This window comes from Tachysurus fulvidraco, chromosome 17 (genome assembly GCF_022655615.1).
Source record: "Tachysurus fulvidraco isolate hzauxx_2018 chromosome 17, HZAU_PFXX_2.0, whole genome shotgun sequence".
Taxonomy (NCBI): domain Eukaryota; kingdom Metazoa; phylum Chordata; class Actinopteri; order Siluriformes; family Bagridae; genus Tachysurus; species Tachysurus fulvidraco.
Genome location: NC_062534.1, coordinates 18,983,130 through 19,002,885, shown reverse-complemented (window position 1 = coordinate 19,002,885; position 19,756 = coordinate 18,983,130). Strand labels below are relative to the sequence as shown.

The 19,756-nt window shown below is 38.1% G+C and overlaps 2 protein-coding genes across 3 annotated transcripts; one reads left to right on the top strand and one right to left on the bottom strand.

Moving 5' to 3' along the window:
* The first annotated feature begins 956 nt into the window (after positions 1-956).
* pdia3 (protein disulfide isomerase family A, member 3) lies at positions 957-6,129 on the top strand. The gene is made up of 13 exons (XM_027136013.2): positions 957-1,272; positions 2,213-2,291; positions 2,376-2,493; positions 2,798-2,905; positions 3,019-3,148; positions 3,365-3,481; positions 3,565-3,690; positions 3,915-4,097; positions 4,224-4,332; positions 4,423-4,551; positions 5,135-5,214; positions 5,451-5,508; positions 5,602-6,129. Exons 1-13 carry the CDS (start codon positions 1,139-1,141, stop codon positions 5,716-5,718), a joined length of 1,488 nt encoding a protein of 495 aa, XP_026991814.1. The 5' UTR covers positions 957-1,138; the 3' UTR covers positions 5,719-6,129.
* Positions 6,130-6,540: 411 nt separating this feature from the next.
* si:dkey-234i14.6 lies at positions 6,541-19,372 on the bottom strand. 2 transcript variants are annotated; one of them, XM_027136172.2, is made up of 5 exons: positions 18,595-19,370; positions 12,266-12,442; positions 10,493-10,711; positions 8,580-8,793; positions 6,541-7,417 (listed from the first exon to the last, which is right to left on the bottom strand). In XM_027136172.2, exons 1-5 carry the CDS (start codon positions 19,066-19,068, stop codon positions 7,239-7,241), a joined length of 1,263 nt encoding a protein of 420 aa, XP_026991973.1. In that variant the 5' UTR covers positions 19,069-19,370; the 3' UTR covers positions 6,541-7,238. The 2 variants fall into 2 exon arrangements, with proteins under 2 accessions (XP_026991973.1, XP_026991974.1); XM_027136173.2 differs by lacking the exon at positions 12,266-12,442 and having other exon boundaries at positions 18,595-19,372.
* Positions 19,373-19,756: the final 384 nt, after the last annotated feature.

The following is a 19,756-nucleotide window of genomic DNA, read 5'->3' as shown; positions in this document are numbered from 1 at the left end:
TGTATAAACATACATTCAATGTTGCATATAGTGACTTTTAATTTTAATTTTATTTAATTTTATTTAATTTTATTGTCATATTGAAATATACAGACAATTACTTTTTTTATGATTAGTTCATGTAAATTAGATTTTATAAATAATATAAGTGGTATTTGTGTCTGATATTGAAATGGATACATTTTTGAACACCATGGTTTGTAAACACATTTTTAATTTATTTGATATTTCTCATAATATTACCACAATGTCACATTACAACCAAAATCAATATTTTGCAACTAATTTCTCAAACAGTTTCTTCTCAAAATGGGGATTAGGGAATCCCTGAGGTTCATCATGTACATCCATGTGGTCCCTGACTAACACACATGATGCGGGTGGAGATTATCAACTTTTATTATCAAGCTATGATTATTATAAAGTTATCATAGTAGTAAACATAAGTATGTGTTTATCTGAAATAAAAGAGAAGATTCGAAATCTAGATGAATAAGAAGTATAAGAAGTATAAATTATATCTGTAATCTAACTATAATAAAAAGCTCTGATTAAAAAAAAAATAAAACCATACATGGTGCACACTTTCCCTGATGTTGTTTAAATTAAATTTGTGATCGAAGCTGTAATCATATAAGGAATCCTTGCTGTAAAATTTTGACACCCCCTGTGTTATATTACAGTTATGTTTTCAACTCTAGTCCTGAAGTACCCCCTGTCCCTCACATGCACTAACAGACCCACTTCAACACAGAAAAGTCTGTTAATGAGCTGATTACTTGAATCAGGTGTGTTAGAGTAAAGGTGTAAGATGTGGGGGCAGAGGGTATGCAGGGGCAGTATTGAGAACCTGTGCTTATGTTATTGACAGAAGGAGGGACTCTATAACAAGGATGCTCTTTGTGATTGGTTGATCACGACTAGTCACGTGGAGGACAGTCCAATAGTGATGTGCCACACTCTGGTTACTTTGAGGATCTCCGGGTTTGTGCAATTTGTGCTGCTTGTGTGTTTCTTTCTCTTCTGTGCACGGTGCTTACTTCACCGGGCTCCAAGTCAAATCCGAATACATTAGCAATTTCGTTGCATCTAGACCTATTTTTTTTCCTTAAGGCGTGCATGCAGACGCTTTTCCTCAATGTTGAGTTTACTATTCGTCGTGTTTTTTGCCTCAGTGGCTCGGGCCAGTGATGTGCTCGAGTTTACAGACGACGATTTTGAGAGCAGAATTGGAGACCACGACTTAGCTCTTGTTGAATTTTTTGCACCCTGGTAAGTGTTTGAGACCCGTTTGTATGGGTTTAGGGTTTAATTTGCATATGCAAATACTTTAATTTTTAAAGTAAATGTAATTCGTCGTGCTGTAACCTCGTAGCTCAGCTTAAGGCCTAAAGTAAATCGCCAAAGCCTTTTGTTTTATCACTTTGGTTTCAGTTTCTGTCCTGCTTCATTTTTTCGTTCGTTTCTTAATCAGTTGTGTGGAGCGGTTTGATTAGCGCTAGCTAGCCAGCTAGCTAGCTAACTATGCCGTTGTTGTCCGTTAAAACTTTTTATAGTGATATCTTTAAACCTGTTATTGACTTATTTGAAGGCTGGACATATTAACTGTATAATAACTATAAGCAAAATCTACGTTTAGCTACATTAAATATGCTACTCTATCACAAGCTAACCCGCTATCTAGCATGCTTAGCTTACTTCCGGTTAGCATTAGGCTAACTGTTACAGATTTATTTCGTATTTCCCTGTTCCATAGCTAATGTGTTGATAGTTAGATAACCGTGAATTAGTTTTGTTGTTTATATTTCGACTACAAAGTTGCTTCCAGACATTGTGCTAATTTTGCTGTGCTAATATATATATTAGCTTTTTGCTAATTAGGTTCATCATTTGATTGGCTGCTGCGTATTGGATGAATTTTGTACACATTAGAAATATGTAGTTGCTAAGGTTACCGCTGTGGAATCTCGCATATCATATAGAAGTCCATTTCTGCTGCTTTACTTAGAAAACCTAAGGATGTTTGGAGGTGTGGCGTCTTCATGTTGTAATGCTGTGATTGGTCCGTGAAGTTTCGTTGGCCGTCTCTGATTGGCTCATATCAGGATGACGGTGGAACTTGTTTCTTTGGTGTTCCTTATGTGCTGTCTGAAGTGTGAATTAAAAAGTTTGAACCCCACAAAATAACTTCTGTAAAAACTTCCACTTTTAGGTGTGGTCACTGTAAGAGACTTGCTCCAGAGTATGAGGCTGCTGCAACACGCCTGAAAGGAGTAGTCCCACTTGTCAAGGTAAAACATTTCACACGGCACCATCAAAACTGTCCTTTCCTTAATGACATTCAGCCAGGTAATGTTGTATCTGCCATTGTTTAGGTGGACTGTACAGCCAACTCCAATGTGTGCAGTAAGTATGGTGTAAGTGGCTACCCAACCCTGAAGATTTTCAGAAATGGAGAGGAATCTGGGGCCTATGATGGTCCAAGAACTGCAGGTAGGACTTTGTCACATTTTTGTTTTTGTCCTCTCTGTGTTCATTATTCTATGGCAATAGCTTGCATTTTTAGTATTATAGACATACCTATAATTGGTTCTTATTTGCACCATGTTTACAGGATGTGATAACATCTACATCCTGCTTCTTGTCCTGGAAAAAAGTTGTCTTGCTAGATATGAAGCCACTCCCTCTGATTTGATTTGTGGTTAGGAGAAATGGGCTGGACTGATGGTCCTGCTATAATGAGCCTGGGACTTAAACTAAATTATGATTGAGTTTTTGTGTACCATTTCTTTCTTAGATGGGATCGTGAGCCACCTTAAAAAGCAGGCAGGTCCAGCCTCAGTAGAGCTGAAATCTGAAGGGGAATTTGAAAAATACATTGGAGACCGTGATGCCAGTGTTGTGGGTGAGCATATTTTTAGTTATTTTTGCAGAGTCTTCTGGCCTTCTATATATTTGTACAAAATTAGATTCTAGAGTTTAAAGTGAAATAGTGCTAAAACACTGTCATGTCTTCAGGATTCTTTACTGATGCTGGACGTGCTGCCCAGGGTGAGTTCCTGAAGGCAGCCAGTGCTTTAAGGGAATCGTACCGCTTTGCTCACACAAATGTGGATGCACTTCTGAAGAAGTACAACATCGAGGGGGAGTAAGTAGTTTTTGTTGTTTTTCTGGCTGCAGTTAGCTTTCGCTTATTGTCAAGTCTTAATATAGTCACAGAGCTTGTTTTGTTAAGAGTTAAAATGTATAAGCCTAAATCTGCTATTCAGGTTTTTATTAATGACTTTTGTTTCCTTTATCAAAGATATGTTGGTATTGTGCTGTATGCTGCCTGTGTATCCTGATCGGCCTGTGTGTGTTTCAGGGGCATCGTCCTCTTCAGGCCACCTCAGCTCTCTAACAAATTTGAAGACAGCAGTGTTCAGTATGATGAAGGGAAATTCTCTAACAGCAATATCAAGAAGTTCATTCAAGAAAACATGTAAGTAGCATTTTTGATGTAAACATTGATGTGTTTTAGGTGATTTGCTTTTTGTTAAATGAACCAATATGTTTGTGTGGCAGTTTTGGAATGTGCCCTCACATGACTGATGACAACAAAGATCAGCTGAAAGGCAAAGACCTGTTGGTGGCCTATTATGATGTGGACTATGAGAAAAACCCCAAAGGCTCCAACTACTGGAGGAACAGGTACACCTTCGTATTAATTTTAATGTCTCATGTGTGATCATGAGGAGACATCTCCACAGTTTGACTAATGGAACATGAATTTAGCCATTGGCACAAGATGCCTTTTGTATTCTGTTGTTTAGCTACTATTTTACAGTTTAAGGTAGTTTAAGTCTTCAGGCTTTTTCAGTATCAGTTACAGAGATGAGTCCGATCCTTGTCTCAGGCATTTACTCTGTGTGCAGGGTCATGAAGGTGGCCAAAAGCTTCCTGGATCAGGGAAAGAAGCTGAGCTTTGCAGTGGCCAATAAAAACACCTTTAGCCATGATGTGTCTGAGTTTGGCCTGGAGTCCAGCAGTGGAGAGCTGCCTATTGTTGCCATCCGAACTGCCAAGGGCGATAAATACGTCATGCAGGAGGAGTTTACGTAAGTGTGGCTTTTGGTTTTTCCCATCACGTTCAATCGCCAAAATACGTTGCATAGCTGATATTTTGCAAAGGTCTCACAAAATAAGGCCATATATTTAATAGACATTGTGAATGTTTAATGCAGCCGTGACGGCAAGGCCTTGGAGAAATTCCTTCAAGATTACTTTGATGGAAATCTGAAGCGTTACTTGAAATCTGAACCCATTCCTGAGAACAACGATGGCCCAGTCAAAGTGAGTGTGCAAATCATTACCTTCTCCCCCCCTTTACCTTAATTTTAATGATTTAGTGTTTTGGGTGCACTAACCTAGTTCATCATTTAGGTTTTAGTGGCTGAGAACTTCGATTCCATTGTGAATGACGAGAGCAAGGATGTTCTCATAGAGTTCTACGCCCCCTGGTGTGGTCACTGCAAAAGTCTTGAACCTAAATACAAAGAACTTGGTGAGAAGGTGAGTGATGATCTGCTTGTTAGAAGTACTTTTAAAGTGATCTCGCTGGTCTTTTCAATAGTATCTACTAATGTGACATCCAGGTGATCAAATCGTATTAGCTGTTGCATTTTGTCAGGAGAAGCTCAGTCATGATTTTGTTGCTTGTAAGCCCCTATTAGACTACACCAAAAAATCAAACTTGATGTAATACATTGCAGGTTAGATAGCTAGATAGTGGTGCATGAATACAGATGCAAAAAAAATGTATCATGTTGTGTGTAGCAGAGAACTAGCTATACCAAAGTGTTTTGACATCTCAGCAAATGAGAATTTGGTGTGAATGTGTGATTTTGTTTTTATATATGTTCTGTGAAGAGTCTTGCACGGTCCTGATTCTGAAAAGATATTATGACCTCAGTGTGAGCTAATTAATCTGACTATTGAGAGCCGTAAAAAATGGTGGTAGCAGGTTGTTCACCTCTGGACATATTTTTATTGATAAATGGATAAGACTGGACCAGAAATAATCTAGGAAGAGAAAAAAAAACGGGTCTCAATGTCCAGACTTGACTCTTAAACACATTCTGTAATCACTTTTCAGGTCTCCAATGATCCCAACATTGTCATTGCAAAGATGGATGCCACTGCCAATGATGTGCCATCTCCATATGTTGTCACCGGGTATGTAAAAATACAGCAGTCTCTGGGACTTGCTGTGCTTGTCCTGCACACTCTCCTGCTTTTCTTGTTTTTAAACTCACTGACTGAGCACATCAATTTAATTAGTTGACTGTTATTGTGTCAGTTATAGAAAACTGTACAGAGCAGCATTAGAGTTTTATGTAGCACTCAAACACCACACTCAATTTCCACACTTTTCCTGATTATATATTTTATTTTTTTTTAAAAATTTTCAGGTTCCCCACTCTCTATTTCTCACCAGCTGGGCAGAAACAGAGTCCAAAGAGATATGAGGTTTGTTTTGAAATTCAGTGTTGAATTTGCAGGCAGCATTAATAATAACTAGCTGTGGTTTAGGCTGATCAAGATTGATTTATTTGCTTTCAGGGAGGTCGTGAAGTCAGTGACTTCATTTCATATCTGAAGAGGGAGGCATCTAACCCATTGGTTGTAAAGGAGGACGAGGAGAAGTCGTCGAAGAAGAAGAAGAAGTCAGAGTTATAAAGCATCATACGACAAAACAGTCTGACAGGATTCCTGTAGGGGAGCTAAATTCTATTCCAACTTTAGTGAACAACCGAATAATCTGACATAATGTCGGCTCTCTCTAGGGCCAGCTGCTCTGGGGACACTGTAGAAAGTTGTCGTGGCCAGGCCTTTGTGTGAATTTAAATAATCTTAAACTGGTACAGTGTGGTCAAATTGAGATTCACTTTCCCCATGCTGTACCTCCAACAGATGCACTTTGGTTTTGAAACCAAGTCCCCGTCACGTTTTCTTTCTCATGGAAGGGGGTGGGGTTTTGGGGCTGGGGAGGTTAGTGAATGATTAGGACTTTTCCCTTTGCTTTTTTTGTACCATATCTTGTTTTTGTACATTTGGAGAGATTGTGAAATAAAGGCCTACTAAACCAAAGGTTGTGTTCTGTGCTTTTTAAAAATATTTTAGAAACCATTCAGTGCTGTCACTTTATATATCTTTCTATTAAAATATATATGTATTATTTTTTTTATATTAATTATAAAATTTTATTAGTTCAATATTTCTGTAAAGCTGCTTTGAGACAATGTCAATTGTTGAAGATGCACAACAGAGATTTTATTGAAATTATAATGATTTAAACTAAATTTAAAATTGCCCAATTATAAAAAGTAGAATCTTGCTTGTTAGTTGTGGCATGATTGAACAACCTGTCATTCTATGATACGCATCCTGGGTTTACACTTTACTCAATCAATGCACTTTAGAATAGTAACCACACGGTGGCAGTATAATCGAATATATTGCTTTATAGTTTTTCCAAATAATCACTCGTTTAAATATCACTTCTTACTAGAACCATTTTAATGTCAAATTTTCTACAACCCAAAACACTTCACCTTTGTAAGATGCAGGTTTCATTTTTATTAACAAACATTACAAATCTAAAGACAACCCAATTTATACATACAAAATATCCCAAGGAATTGAAATGAATGTATTTGTGGTTTCTTGAATGAATCTTTACACATTTCTTTGATTAATGATGTAATTAATCTTTTTTCCAATCCTGATTTTTTATTTTCTCCTGAGCGAGCCTGTTAGAAAGCAGAAAGCAGTGATGTTGGCATGATGTAGGTCTGAAAAGTTTTTCCCAGTCACAAATTATAAAATTGCAAGCCTCAGTGCAACCAGCTGCATGGTGTGCAAAACAAATGTGAATAAACATTCATAAGTTCAATTTGAAAAAATATGGTATTTAATACTAAGCACAGACATGTAATGTGTGTGAACCTAATCTTAAATTTAAGCTTAAGTTACTATAATATTGCGAAAGTTTGTCTGTTCCATACAACACGCATTGCTGACATTAAAGGAATCTTGTTTCACTTTTCACTGAGCTAAAGCTTGTATACACACTTTGGTTCCTTTGAGCATTTTCATCACTTAATGTTCTTATTACAATGAAAGCTGGACAATGCACTTCACTTTACTCATGATGTTTATAAGCCTTTAGAGACGACGTCTAATTCTCACACATCCGTTCATTCAAACATAGCTGCAGTCAATCCAGTTTGTCTGAAGGTCTCGGCCACATGTTTGGAGTGATGGATTTTGGCTGAAAGGGCTTCGAACACATCGTTCTGATCCTGAGCAGTGGCAGTTTTGTAAATAAACAGCCCCAAAGACTCTAAGCCTCTCATGCCAAGGTTCACGCCGCAACCTTTCAGAAAAAAAAGCAAGTTACAGGAAGATTTCTCACATAAGACAATATATAAAAGCGTAAAAGTTGAAAAAGAAAGTCTTTTAATTCACCATTCATTATTTTATTATTCATTATTAAATCTAAATAACATAAATCATGTATCAAGTAATTTAGAAAATGAACATGTTAAAAAAAGGTTTTTAATTAGGTAAATAAGGAGATGGAGGAGGATGAATGCTAAATTGTAAATTATATGATTATGAATGCAAGAACATTTCTCCTCAGCATCTATATCAAGGACGCACATAAGCTTTGCAGATACCAAAGTGGATATTAATTTGGTTCATTTTATTCTGACATGATTTCAGACAGTATATCTGACGTGTAGTCCTAGACCTCAAAGTATTTTAAATGAAAGTTAGTGGTATTATATAACTGATAAATCCTCCAGTATATTTAACAGTTAACTGAATATCTGACAGCACACAACATGGAAAAAAGTTTGTGGACATTTGATTATCACCCATACATAATTCTTCTCCATATTTGGAAGCCATCAATTGCATTCTAGTATGCTGCAACATTACAACATTACAATACAACACACACACGGAGCATTTATGCTGCGGTGCCCGGGGAGCAGTTGGGGGGGTTCGGTGACTTGCTCAAGGGCACCTCAGTCGTATTGCCAGCCCGAGACTCAAACCCACAACCTTAGGGTTAGGAGTCAAACTCTCTAACCATTAGGCCATGACTTCCCTACAAGCCTACAACAAGCATATGTGTGTGATGGTTTGATGGTCAGGCTTCAGGCAGATATACTACTGACTGAAATCATGTCAGAATAAAATGAACCAAATTAAATATCCACTTTGGTATCTGCAAAGCTTATGTGCGTCCTTGATATAGATGCTGAGGAGAAATGTTCTTGCATTCGTAATCTCATAATTTACAATTATTCATCCTCCTCCATCTCCTTATTTACCTAATTAAAAAACTTTTTTTAACGTGTTCATTTTCTAAATTATTAAATTACTGTACAGTTAGAAGTAAATTTGTAACCCAGACAGTAGTAGTGTATCTGTTATAAGTTCTGGTATCAGTTAGAAGTATTTTTTTTACAGTTAGAAGTTTATCTTGAATAAAAAAGTCAAACAGTGGCCAAAAAAAAAAAGCTTACCGGTATCAAAGTTTAGCATGCGGGCTGCCTCCCCTTCCACAGTGACGGCCACATTGTCACCCTCAATGTAGGCTGCACTGATGCGTCGGTGAGACAGCATGATCTCGAAGAGCCTGCGGCTGCACTGCATGCGGTGCAGAGTCAGCTCACTCACACGGGGCTCGATATCTGTCTTATAAGCATTGAAGGATTGGTGAAAGATGTTCTTCATTATCTGAGATGAAAGTATTGGAAGGAAAATTCATTAAAGAGGTGTGTGTATGTGTCTCGCAAACAAAAAACCTCAGGCTTCAAAGGAGTCTAATGATACTAATGTTAAGTAGCATAGCAGCATCACGATGTCAAATGTGAACCTCTAGGGGGAAAAATGCAACAAACAAAAAATCCTAGATGTTACCATGAGCCAATATAAAGAAGCAAGTTAATGCTACTGCCTCACATTATTGCCACCGTCATCCTCCTGTGGTGTCTTGGTAACGTCTCCCCTATCCTCTGCACCCATACACACACACACACACACACACACACACACACACACACACACACACACTTATTCTCCCTTGCTGTAACCAGGTAACAGCATGTGTTTTAGTGAATGACGTGCTCTGTCACACTATCGGCTATGCGCTGTGACGCCACTGTCTTAATAAACCTCCTCACACTCACACGCCTCACTCTTCAACTCTCTCTTTCACCATTTTCCTCTAAGCTCTTTAGGGTAAAAACAGCCCTGACCTTACCTTTATTTATACCCTTTCCTTTCTTTTCTTTCCACATACACACACTCCATCCATGAATGCATATTCTATGGACCTGTGTGTAATCTCAGCAGGATGGAATGTTCCTGCATCTTGTCATCAGTTGACTCAGCACCCAACTGTTTTGTTTTCCTCTTAGTGCTGCACTCAGCAATACTTTAGCAGCAGTGGGAGAAAATACATGAGATGTACTTTAAAGTGCAACTGTGTAGAAATTCTAACTTGTGCAATTTACATCCTGCACTTCTAGTAAAAAGAGAAGTAGCAAAATCAAAATAACCAAAACCAAATTGTTCTTCTATTTACTTTGGTGTGTGGCTCTTTTTTCCCTAGTGCTTTTTCTGTCTTTGCCTCAAATACCTGAGGGATCAGGTGAGCATGTGTGAGAGATGCCCTACAGTGCACCAAAGTGTTGTTGGTACAGGTTGAGGCACAGGGAAATCTGAGATAAGAGGTTTGAATTAATTAGGGTTAGAATTAAAGTAGTAGATCATGAATTGATTAACCAACTACTACAAATGAAAAAGACTTTATAACTATCATTGTAATATCTTTAATGAGTCTGCAAAATCACTCTTTACTGATAGCAGCTTCTGCACTAGACTACTGTATATAGAGAGTGCTATGATCCAAAATGGATGGACTAACCATCCATCCATTTTCTGTAGCACTTATGCTATAAAGGCTCATAGGGAACCTGGGGTCTATCCCAGAGAACTCAGCACACAAGGCAGGGAACAACCTGGACTGGGTGCCAAACCCATCACAGGGTACAATTTGGTATACAGTCAAACACCACCAACAATTTAGAGACACCACACAGCCTACAATGCCAGAACAGCCAGAAGTGGTGGATTGATTAAACCATTGCTAAAGATCAAAGTGTCCCCTGTAAAATCTCAACATGGAACACATTTTTGAATAACTGTTATAATAATATTGATATAATACTGATGTTCGTGTATTTGCAGTCTGGAAATTTACACCACCAGCACTTTATATAGTGCTCCTTAGTTGAGGTCTGATCGAGGGCTAAAGGTGTGATTTGTCATGTTCATGATAAAAAACTAATTGAAAAACTGAACCCCAGTGGCATGCAAAGACACATTAAAAGCATGAGAAACTGGAGCACGGTGTTATTCCCAGGCTTATTACCGAGGAGTTGGCTGTGTGACGCAGGAAACGCAGCATTTTAGAATCTGCTGATGTGCAGGCCAGGGCCATGTATCGGTTTCGAAATGTTCCATAGATCTTCAGGTGAAAACCAGGTTTGGCTGAGGTTTGAGAAGAGTTGCGAGGTTCTTTAGTAGCGTCAATGCCGTATGCTGAAAGGTCAAAGTACAGGCTGTGAGCCCTGATCTCTGGTGTTGGGACCTACAGTATAGAGAAAAGACCAAAGGTACAGTACCATTGTAAAAAAGTACATGCAAAACTTACCCAACAGCATATATACAACTTATCCAAATATTCATATACAGGTATACCCATGTCCAATTGAAATGGTCAGTTGTTTTCTGCTTAACTTAGTTCTACACACATTTCATGTAAGTACAATTCAAACCAAATTGCAAATGACTTTTATTCACCAGCATTTATTTAGCTTGAAAGGAAATGTTTTTTATTATGAATGAAAGGTCAGGTTTTGTATCTTCTATTTCTGGCAGAGGCTGTTGGTAGTCCGAAGAAGGAGCTGCTGCTCTTTCCAAACTTAATCACACCTTAATTGGTCTTGGTTTACACAGATCCAACAACAATCGGAAATTTGATTGCTGGATACATTTTCTATGTAAGGCAGAATGCACTTGATGAGTAATTACTAATTCTCAGAATCACAGTATGACTTAGCAAGGTCACATAAGGAAATGATTTTGGTTTCAGCTGAAATGACCTAGGAAATGAGACTTAATGAGTCTCTGTCCTCAGAGAACTCTTTCATGTGCACACACAAATCAATCCCCTGTAAAAATCAAATGCAGTTCTACACACTGTTCAAACAATATAAAGAATGTGACCTTCAATACTCTGAATAGACTTGCTCGAGCCAATTCCCAGAGATTCAGTGTGTATAACTGTCTGGGAGAGTATGTACACAAAGTCTTGTGTAGACCTTTCCTTGAACTTGTCTTCTTCCTATTTGTCACTGTACAACATCCAGTGACTATTAAATAACTTGTATTTATATCTCGCTCAGTTCTGGGTCGCTGGCAACAGCTGGGGAGTATGTTGTCCTTTTTTTCTATCTAAAAGCATCTTGGCATCTAATATTCAAAAACCCAAAGAGCAAAGATCCAGTGCTGCCAGTTATACCAGAGTGGTTCGAGGTTATAAATAGCAGGATATCAAATATGTTGTTGGTCTCTGTAGCTTTGCTGGAAACTCAGAGAGGTCGATAAATTTTCAGGAATTAATAAACAAACTACAAAAACTGGCAGGAAATATATCTTAGGTTCAGTCACCTCATATCAGATTGTTCCCTTTACCGGGCCTTTGCCTTTCATGTACTGTATATTGCCTAGTCTTTGATCTGGAAATCTCATTGGTATTATGTAAAATAAAGGGACATTTGTGTCAACCCTAGTAGCTTGCAGATACATGGTGAATAATATACATGGTGAGTACAAAACCCTGCACAGAACTCATATTTAAACAAAAGAACCGACAGGGCCTCATGTAAAACTATGCTAATTATGCAATAATAAGCTGATGTAAGAGGATCTTTGTACAAAAACATAAAAAAAAGTTGGAACAAATAACCAATTAGTTGTTGTTATTATTTTAACAGGCTACATAATAATATATAATGAATAGTATTGTTAGAATCTTGCCAGTAATGAAGAAGCAACATGGGTCAAATTTATGCTTCCTACACAACTGTATCCTTTCCCTGCATCCATCACCATTAATGAGTTAAGCATCTTTAAGACTGACCTGTCTTTGGTCCAGCCTCTCTATTGTGGCATTGGCTCCGTATGCATGACAGGACTCTACTATGTACTCTGAACTGATACCCAGTACAGAGCAGGAGTCACCACAAGAGCCGTCAGCAACTACAATGACTCGGGGCCGTTCGCCACTAGGGATCCTCCTCAGATACTCATCTGTAAACTAGAGAGGTAGAGATAGAGAGATTGAGAGATAGATAGATAGATAGATAGATAGAGAGAGAGAGAGAGAGAGAGAGAGAGAGAGAGAGAGAGAGAGAGAGGTTTTATAGAAATAAATAGTAAATAAGTAAAAATATCCAAGTTTGTCCTAGGAGGTTTGTAAACACTTGTAAATTCAACAAGTGTAAAATCAGAGATAATGATAATCATATATACATGCAAATAATTACATCTAGAAATGGAAGGTTTATAGAATCTTAAAGGAATCTATTTATTTACAAATAAAAGTTATTATTTGGAATAATTGTACTTTTTTAGTCCTCCTATATTCATTTACACAAAGTTTTACACCATTACAAAGAACAGGCTTAAATATTTTTCTTTTGATATTTTGCCAATTCTATTCATTTGGTATTTGTGCATTAGAACTTTATTATGAACAAAATTAATTTTAAACCATACATTTGACTTTCTCTTTGTTCATTATGTTACTTTGATTTTTTTGTTCATTATGTTACTTTGTTTTTTTATGTTTTAAGACATATTGAACATGTCTTAAGCTTGAATACATTTATTTAAGGTCAATTTATGTATTTTGAATAGCTAATGCCACTATTAATTGAGTACTACTTTGTAGTAGAGCTTCTCTGTGCACTGACGAACATCTGACTCACCAGATTGACATCACGTCACCCCAAATTCCTTTAAATTGAATTTGACTCAATTCTAGTTTGCACATCAGAGGAGGCCAAAAACACTGATAAGACTGAATACACACAGCAGACAAACCAAATGCAAACACTTCAGTTGTTTATCAATAAACCAACAGCTTTATGTTTAACTAGATTTGTAAAGTTGTAAAGACAAACTTTGATGTTGACAGAACCAACAGCTTTATGTTTAATTATCAGTGACCATAGCATTGAGATTCAAGAAAAGGGAAGAAAATTCAAGGATTACTGTTTTTTTTCCCCTCTCATAGGCAGTTCAGTAATTCAGCAGTGTGAGGAAGAGATATGAAAGCCAAGGAAACCCAAACAAAAGTCTGTCACGACTAAAAATAAAAGCTTTTTCATTTCCAGACCGAAACAAGCACTCCAACAGCAGGCGGTGAAAGAATCTGGCTCTTACAAAAGAATAAGATGGAGGAGAGAAAAGCAGCAGGTCAGTTCTGAATCAGAGCTCTGATCTGAGACCCAATAACAGAGAGAGAGAGAGAGAGAGAGAGAGAGAGAGAGAGAGAGAGAGAGAGAGAGAGAGAGAGAGAGAGAGAGAGAGAGAGAGAGAGAGAGAGAGAGAGAGAGAGAGAGAGAGAGAGAGAGAGAGAGAGAGAGAGAGAGAGAGACTATAGTACAAAGACCAAAGAAGAACAGTTAATCTATTAAAAGGTTTATTGCTATTGCTTGTCTTGTTCTTGCGTCATTGCTGTTGCCCAGCCTTTACTAAACACAATCACCTGTCCTTAATGGCCATCACAGCCAGCTCCATGCTCGCTGCTGCTTAGTGTGCTGCTAATCAGTCTGCACAATACTGTGATTATAATTCTGTCATTTTAAAATCACTCAACAGTCAAGTCTGCTGTGACAGAACTCCACAAATAAAAGCATTCATGAAATGAGTAATACAGACGGCCTCCAGCATTCCTCAGGTGTTCCTCTGGCATGAAAGGGCAAGAAGCAATTTCCGGAGCTCAATGTGATATGCTTTGAGCATTCACTTCTCATTATGTGTTCTATATCTGCAAAAGCATGTTATTTCTCTGCATGCCAGACCATTGTAATGCTCAAGGCTTCATCGATCTTGTGAAAGCAACATTGTTTTACTGATAGCTGTGAACTAAGATTGTAATCTCAGTTTGTAATTTTGTGAAACACATCTCAACTTGACAACCTAACTCCTCTGCCAGGAAGCTGCACTTTGTCCTGATGGCCAAATCTGAGAAATAGTTTCACTTTCCCTCTTCTAACCTCATTTATCCTCTCTCTCTTTCCTTCATTCATCAAGCTGTGTTATTTTCTTTTTCATCATGGCATAGAAAGCAATTATCACCTTGAAGGTGGGCCAGTATCCAGTAATCCAAAAAGAGCACAAAACAGTATATCATCTACAACTTATCCTGTTCTCAGGAAATGCTCTGAGTCATGCTGATATTATTATTACTTCTTTCAAAGAATTTGCCAAGAAGCATCAAAGTCAAGTTAATCTTCCATCTCTTGTGCTTTTGAGCTGAATAGAATTTGTCAAACAATCTGTGGGGAACTCTGAAATAGATACCTCTTGGGAATAAGTATGGTCACTTAGAGTTACAACCAGGGATGCGTGAATAAGCTAGAATGTTACAGTGGTAGAGCTACAATCAGGGACGTGTTAATAAAACTAGAGTGTTACAGTGGTAGAGCTACAATCAAGGACATGTTAATAAAACTAGAGTATTACAGTGGTAGAGCTACAATGAGGGAATTGTTAATAAAACTAAAGTATTACAGTGGTAGAGCTACAATCAGTGACGTGTTAATAAAACTAGCATGTTATAGTGGTAGAGCTACAATCAGGGATGTGTTAATAAAACCAGAGTATTACAGTACTACAACCAGGGATGTATTAATTAAAACTCTCAGGAACTTATACAGGAATAACCTCCCCACTCTGCCACACAGGAATCAATGCAAGGAGCCATGACCTCCCTGAACACAACCCAAGACGTGTAAATCAAAAAAGTTCAGCTCACTAACAAACATGACCAGCAGTGACTACATACACCTTTAGCTACTTTTTAGTTCTGATTTTTTGTAGGAAAAATGAACCTTCTGTTACTTCACTTTCTTTTTAAGTTTTCTTTTCTATTTATCTATATTTTTTGCATATGTTTATCTAGATTCAGTTAAGATGTGAGTGACTGCTCATTGGTTTCAAATCCAGACCCACAATTTATTTCAGATTGTATACCTTTACATTCAATGGCTTGTGTTAAATGGGACAGAATGATGGCCGATTCGGTCACCTCATATTTATGCTCGTTTCCCTGAGATCATCTAGGACTTCACTGTAAGGAACATAATAAGAATGTGTTTATAAAAAGGTTTATTGTCAGCTGGCATTAGCTTAGGGGCAACAGTAAGACTTTTGGCTCCTCTGACTTGGACAGTGTTAGTTGGGACCAGGCCACAGTGTTTACTTTACTCCCTGCCTTCCACACTTTATATAACCCCAGGGTTTGTCAAGAATAAAAAACTGTTAGCTAATGAAATGTAGCTATTTAGAAAAATCTCCTATCTGCCTCTGTTCTCTTCAGACATGAATAACACTATGGGACACTTAATCATTCTTTACTCACTAGTTTGCCATTTCCTGCAGTCTGTTCAATTATTCCCTTGTTTCATCTTTTATACAATATCTGTCTCTAAATTATGTTCCATTTCCTCTCTCCAGGTTAATAGGCTTTATTTGTTCAAAATATTTAAAATAAATCAATAAAAATAAATCATTTAATCAGTGAATCAACAGGTTACTCAGTTTCGGTTTCAATGGTGTTACATCCACATTTTCTCTGGACAAGGATTCAATAGAAAAAGATCATATGCACAAACAAGATCATAAAACAGAACAATTATTAGATTAAGGCTCAACACTTTTCCATCTTATGCCATACAAACTAGAGCTGCAGTTTCCTAAGATATTAGAGGTATCATATATTCAAACAAAATAAATAAAATAGCATGATTTGCAAGGATGTCAAGCCAAAAGTCACCTAAAACAAAACTGGTTATTGAGTTTACTTATTATTTGTTAATTAGCTTATTTTTGTTCTTATAGATATTTAATCACCTTAGCTCTCAGTTATTTATTGTGCCTCATTTATTCATATTAAAAGGGGTAGGATAGCTTCATATGGTGTACATGTGGCCTTACATGTGTACAAGGTGAGGGAAGAGAAAAATGGTTGTGTGTCAGTGTTATTTATTGCTAATACTGCATCATATGTCACTTTGTGATTTTGCTGAAGGCTTTGGTAATGCATGAACGCACACACAAGATGGTATTCAAGTCTCACCATTGTGGATAAAAAGGAGGAAACAAAACAATAATTAAGCTACATTTATTTTTGCTTTAATCTAACAAAAAACTACTATAGCAATGTATTTTAAAAAAATTTAATGAGGTTGGTCAAAGTCTCATTCTGAATCAAAGTGATGAGTAATTAATTTATATTCATTTCAAAAACATTCCACCTACACACTCGGTATCTGGAGGATATTAACATGCTACAGCCATGTGACTCAATAAAATGTAATAACAGGTTAGGATCAGGACGTTGTTCACATTCCTTTCGAGTGATAAATGGTGTGCACACAACATCACTACATTTATCAGTAACTAAAATATATGCAAATGAAATTGATCGGCTGTGAACTTAATTACATAAAACCATATACTGAGAAGAAATAAATATAAAATGTAAACAAACAAAAAAAACAACAGATTCTTATTTGTCAAAATGTAGGTGAATTCCTCCACAGCCTTTAAGAATAATGATTAAAATATTGTGGTGTAGTTCATCTTATTGAGAAAATAAGTACAACATTTAATTTACTGTATGTTTACTACATATAATATTTCTAAAAAACCAGGATTGTGGAAGATAATAATCATGATCAGATCAAATAAATGCAAATAGGTGAGGTTGCAATAATTGTGTAAAACACAATAAATAAAGTGATTGAATGTCACATTGCATTTGATTTGAGTAGCATGTGAAGTCATACCAAATACCAATACTAAACAACAATACTGGTATTGGAAGCCGAATACTTGAGAACTTTGCTTTCTGTTTGCATAAAGGAGTGGCCTTTACCTCTGCCCTTTACTAAATCTGTCACTCAAATGACCAAGCCCTTTCGACAACTGGCTGTTGCTTATTATTTCATCTCTTTATGTTTATGGTTATGGACAGAGAGCTTTTATGTTTCACCAGACACATGCATGCATGGTAATTCAGCTCACTCTTTTGTGAAGCATTTGATTTCATTTATTTTTGTTTATTAAACCATGTCACCACAGTTCTATTCCCAGCATTGTATTGAAATGTAATGAGCCTAACAGCACAATGAGGCAAGATCTCATTCAGATGCGTAGCTACAGAACAGGTAAGCTGGCATGGGGCATGGAGCATTGACATTGACACCAATGGCTGGTCCACAGATAGTGGTGTGCCTTACCTAAAACCTCAGATATTAAAACAGCATCTCAAAAGACTAAAAATAAAACCCCAAAAGAGGCCTAACTCCTTTTGTATGTTATCTGTCAGATCTGTGTGAATTGAATGCTCATGGGCAAGTCAAAAGAAAGAAAATATGTACCTATTAGGAATCAAAAAGACAAAGAGGAAGTAAAAGCAAGAGAAAAGGAAGCAGGCCAAAAGTGGAAAGTGGTGAAAATAAATCAACGAATGATGACAATCGCAAACCAGAAAACAGAAATGTTGTCTTTGTGTTGGTTTCTTAGTTCCTAATAAGCGATTGCTTAAAACAGCCAACTTACACTGCTACAGTACAATGATTTTAGATCCACCTTGGTTAGATATAAATAAAATTTGTTTTGGGGGTCAGACTTGGGGTCATAAGACGTATTTTAAGGGTTAGATTTAAATGATTAACATTCAAATGTAATAGTATTTTCCATTTGGTTGACATGATGTGTATCTGAGTGACAGGGTGTGTATTTAGGTAGCAGGGTGTGTGTCCGGGTGGCCCAGTGTGTTTTTTTCTTCAGGGTTCTATCGTTTTCTCTTTCTATGCAACAACATGCAGATAGGTGGTGGGCTATGTGAAATTGGTTCTAGTTGTAAATGTAGGTGCAAATGTGCAGATCCATCTTGATGCTTACCAGGAGGAATAATGAAGATACTATGAATAAATGAATGATTATAGTATGTTTTTGCTCTCCAAAATGTTTTGGACTCCAAAATGATGTGTGTGCTAATAAGCGAGAATTTTCCAAAAAAATCTTTGTTAACGATGGTCCCATATCTCCTGGCCTATCCTGGTATCCCCATCTTTTAAAGCACACATGCTCTGTGTATTTGTGTTAGACATCTGGCCACGTAGCCTATGTGATAAAGAGTATTCTGTTTTGTTAGTGGACGACCTCACTGACCTTAGTGCCTAAGTGGACTCTCACGTCGACTTTCTGCTTCTTTTGCTCCAGCACGCTGAGCAGATACTCCTGAAACACGCCGATCCGCGTAAAGAAGTGCTCGTTGTGCCAACAACCCTCCATGTTATCGAAGTCCACTCCGAGAGTGAGCAGAAAGCGCACACTGCAGGGGTCCAGGGCAATCTGCTGCGGCCGGCAGAGTAGTGCGCTGCGTGTGCGCTCGTCCAACACGGTGAGCTTCAGGACCTTACCGCTGCGGACAGCAACCAGCGCCGCCGTTAACCCCACCGGCCCGGAGCCCACCACCAGCAGCGAGATGCGCGCCCGCCACTGCCGCAGCCCGTCCACGCTCCCTTTCACTACCACGTACACAGCCACGGCCAACAGCGTGCTGAGCGCCGTGTCGTACGCCACGCTGCCGTAGCGATCCTGCGCGCCGCCGCTCTCCGAGTCTTCCGCTCGCACCCCGTTCATAACGCGCTCAGACGGTACAGCGAGCCAACACCGACCCTCGGACAGCTTTGCCCATCGCGCTCTACAGAAAGGAGTCGAAAAGACGCAAGTAAAGGTGCTCCCGCTACGATGACATTTTCTACTAACCTGCTCCAGTCGGTACAAACCTTTTATGCAACTTTAAATGTGTGCACTCGGCGCGTAAAGTCTGAAATGGAGTCAAGTATCAAACGTCGCGGTGCTGAACTGACTGCTGCGCATGAGTGTGTGTGTGTGAGTCTTTGTCTGCTCTGTGTGTGTGTGTGTGTGTGTGTGTGTGTGTGTGTGTGTGTGTGTGTGTGTGTGAGAGAGAGAGAGAGAGAGAGAGAGAGAGAGAGAGAGAGAGAGAGAGAGAGAGAGAGACTCAGCGCCTGTGTGATTGGGTGTGTGTTTGCACTCTGGCTAGACACGCCTCTTTTGAGAGCCTTTCGAAACGGGACCTCAAACTTACCATGTCGCAACCCAACAAGGTTTCCACCAATATCGCCAGCATAGCATCAACATAATTCTATATCACCAGTTTATAAAGCACGTAAAGTGATGCGATGCATTTTTGGCTTTAAGTCGTCCAAGTCGTAGTGTGCACATATCCACATGTCCTACTGGAAAAACCTCCATGAAGTTGATTATTTTTCAATAACAACAAAAAAATCACAAAGGGTTTTATTCT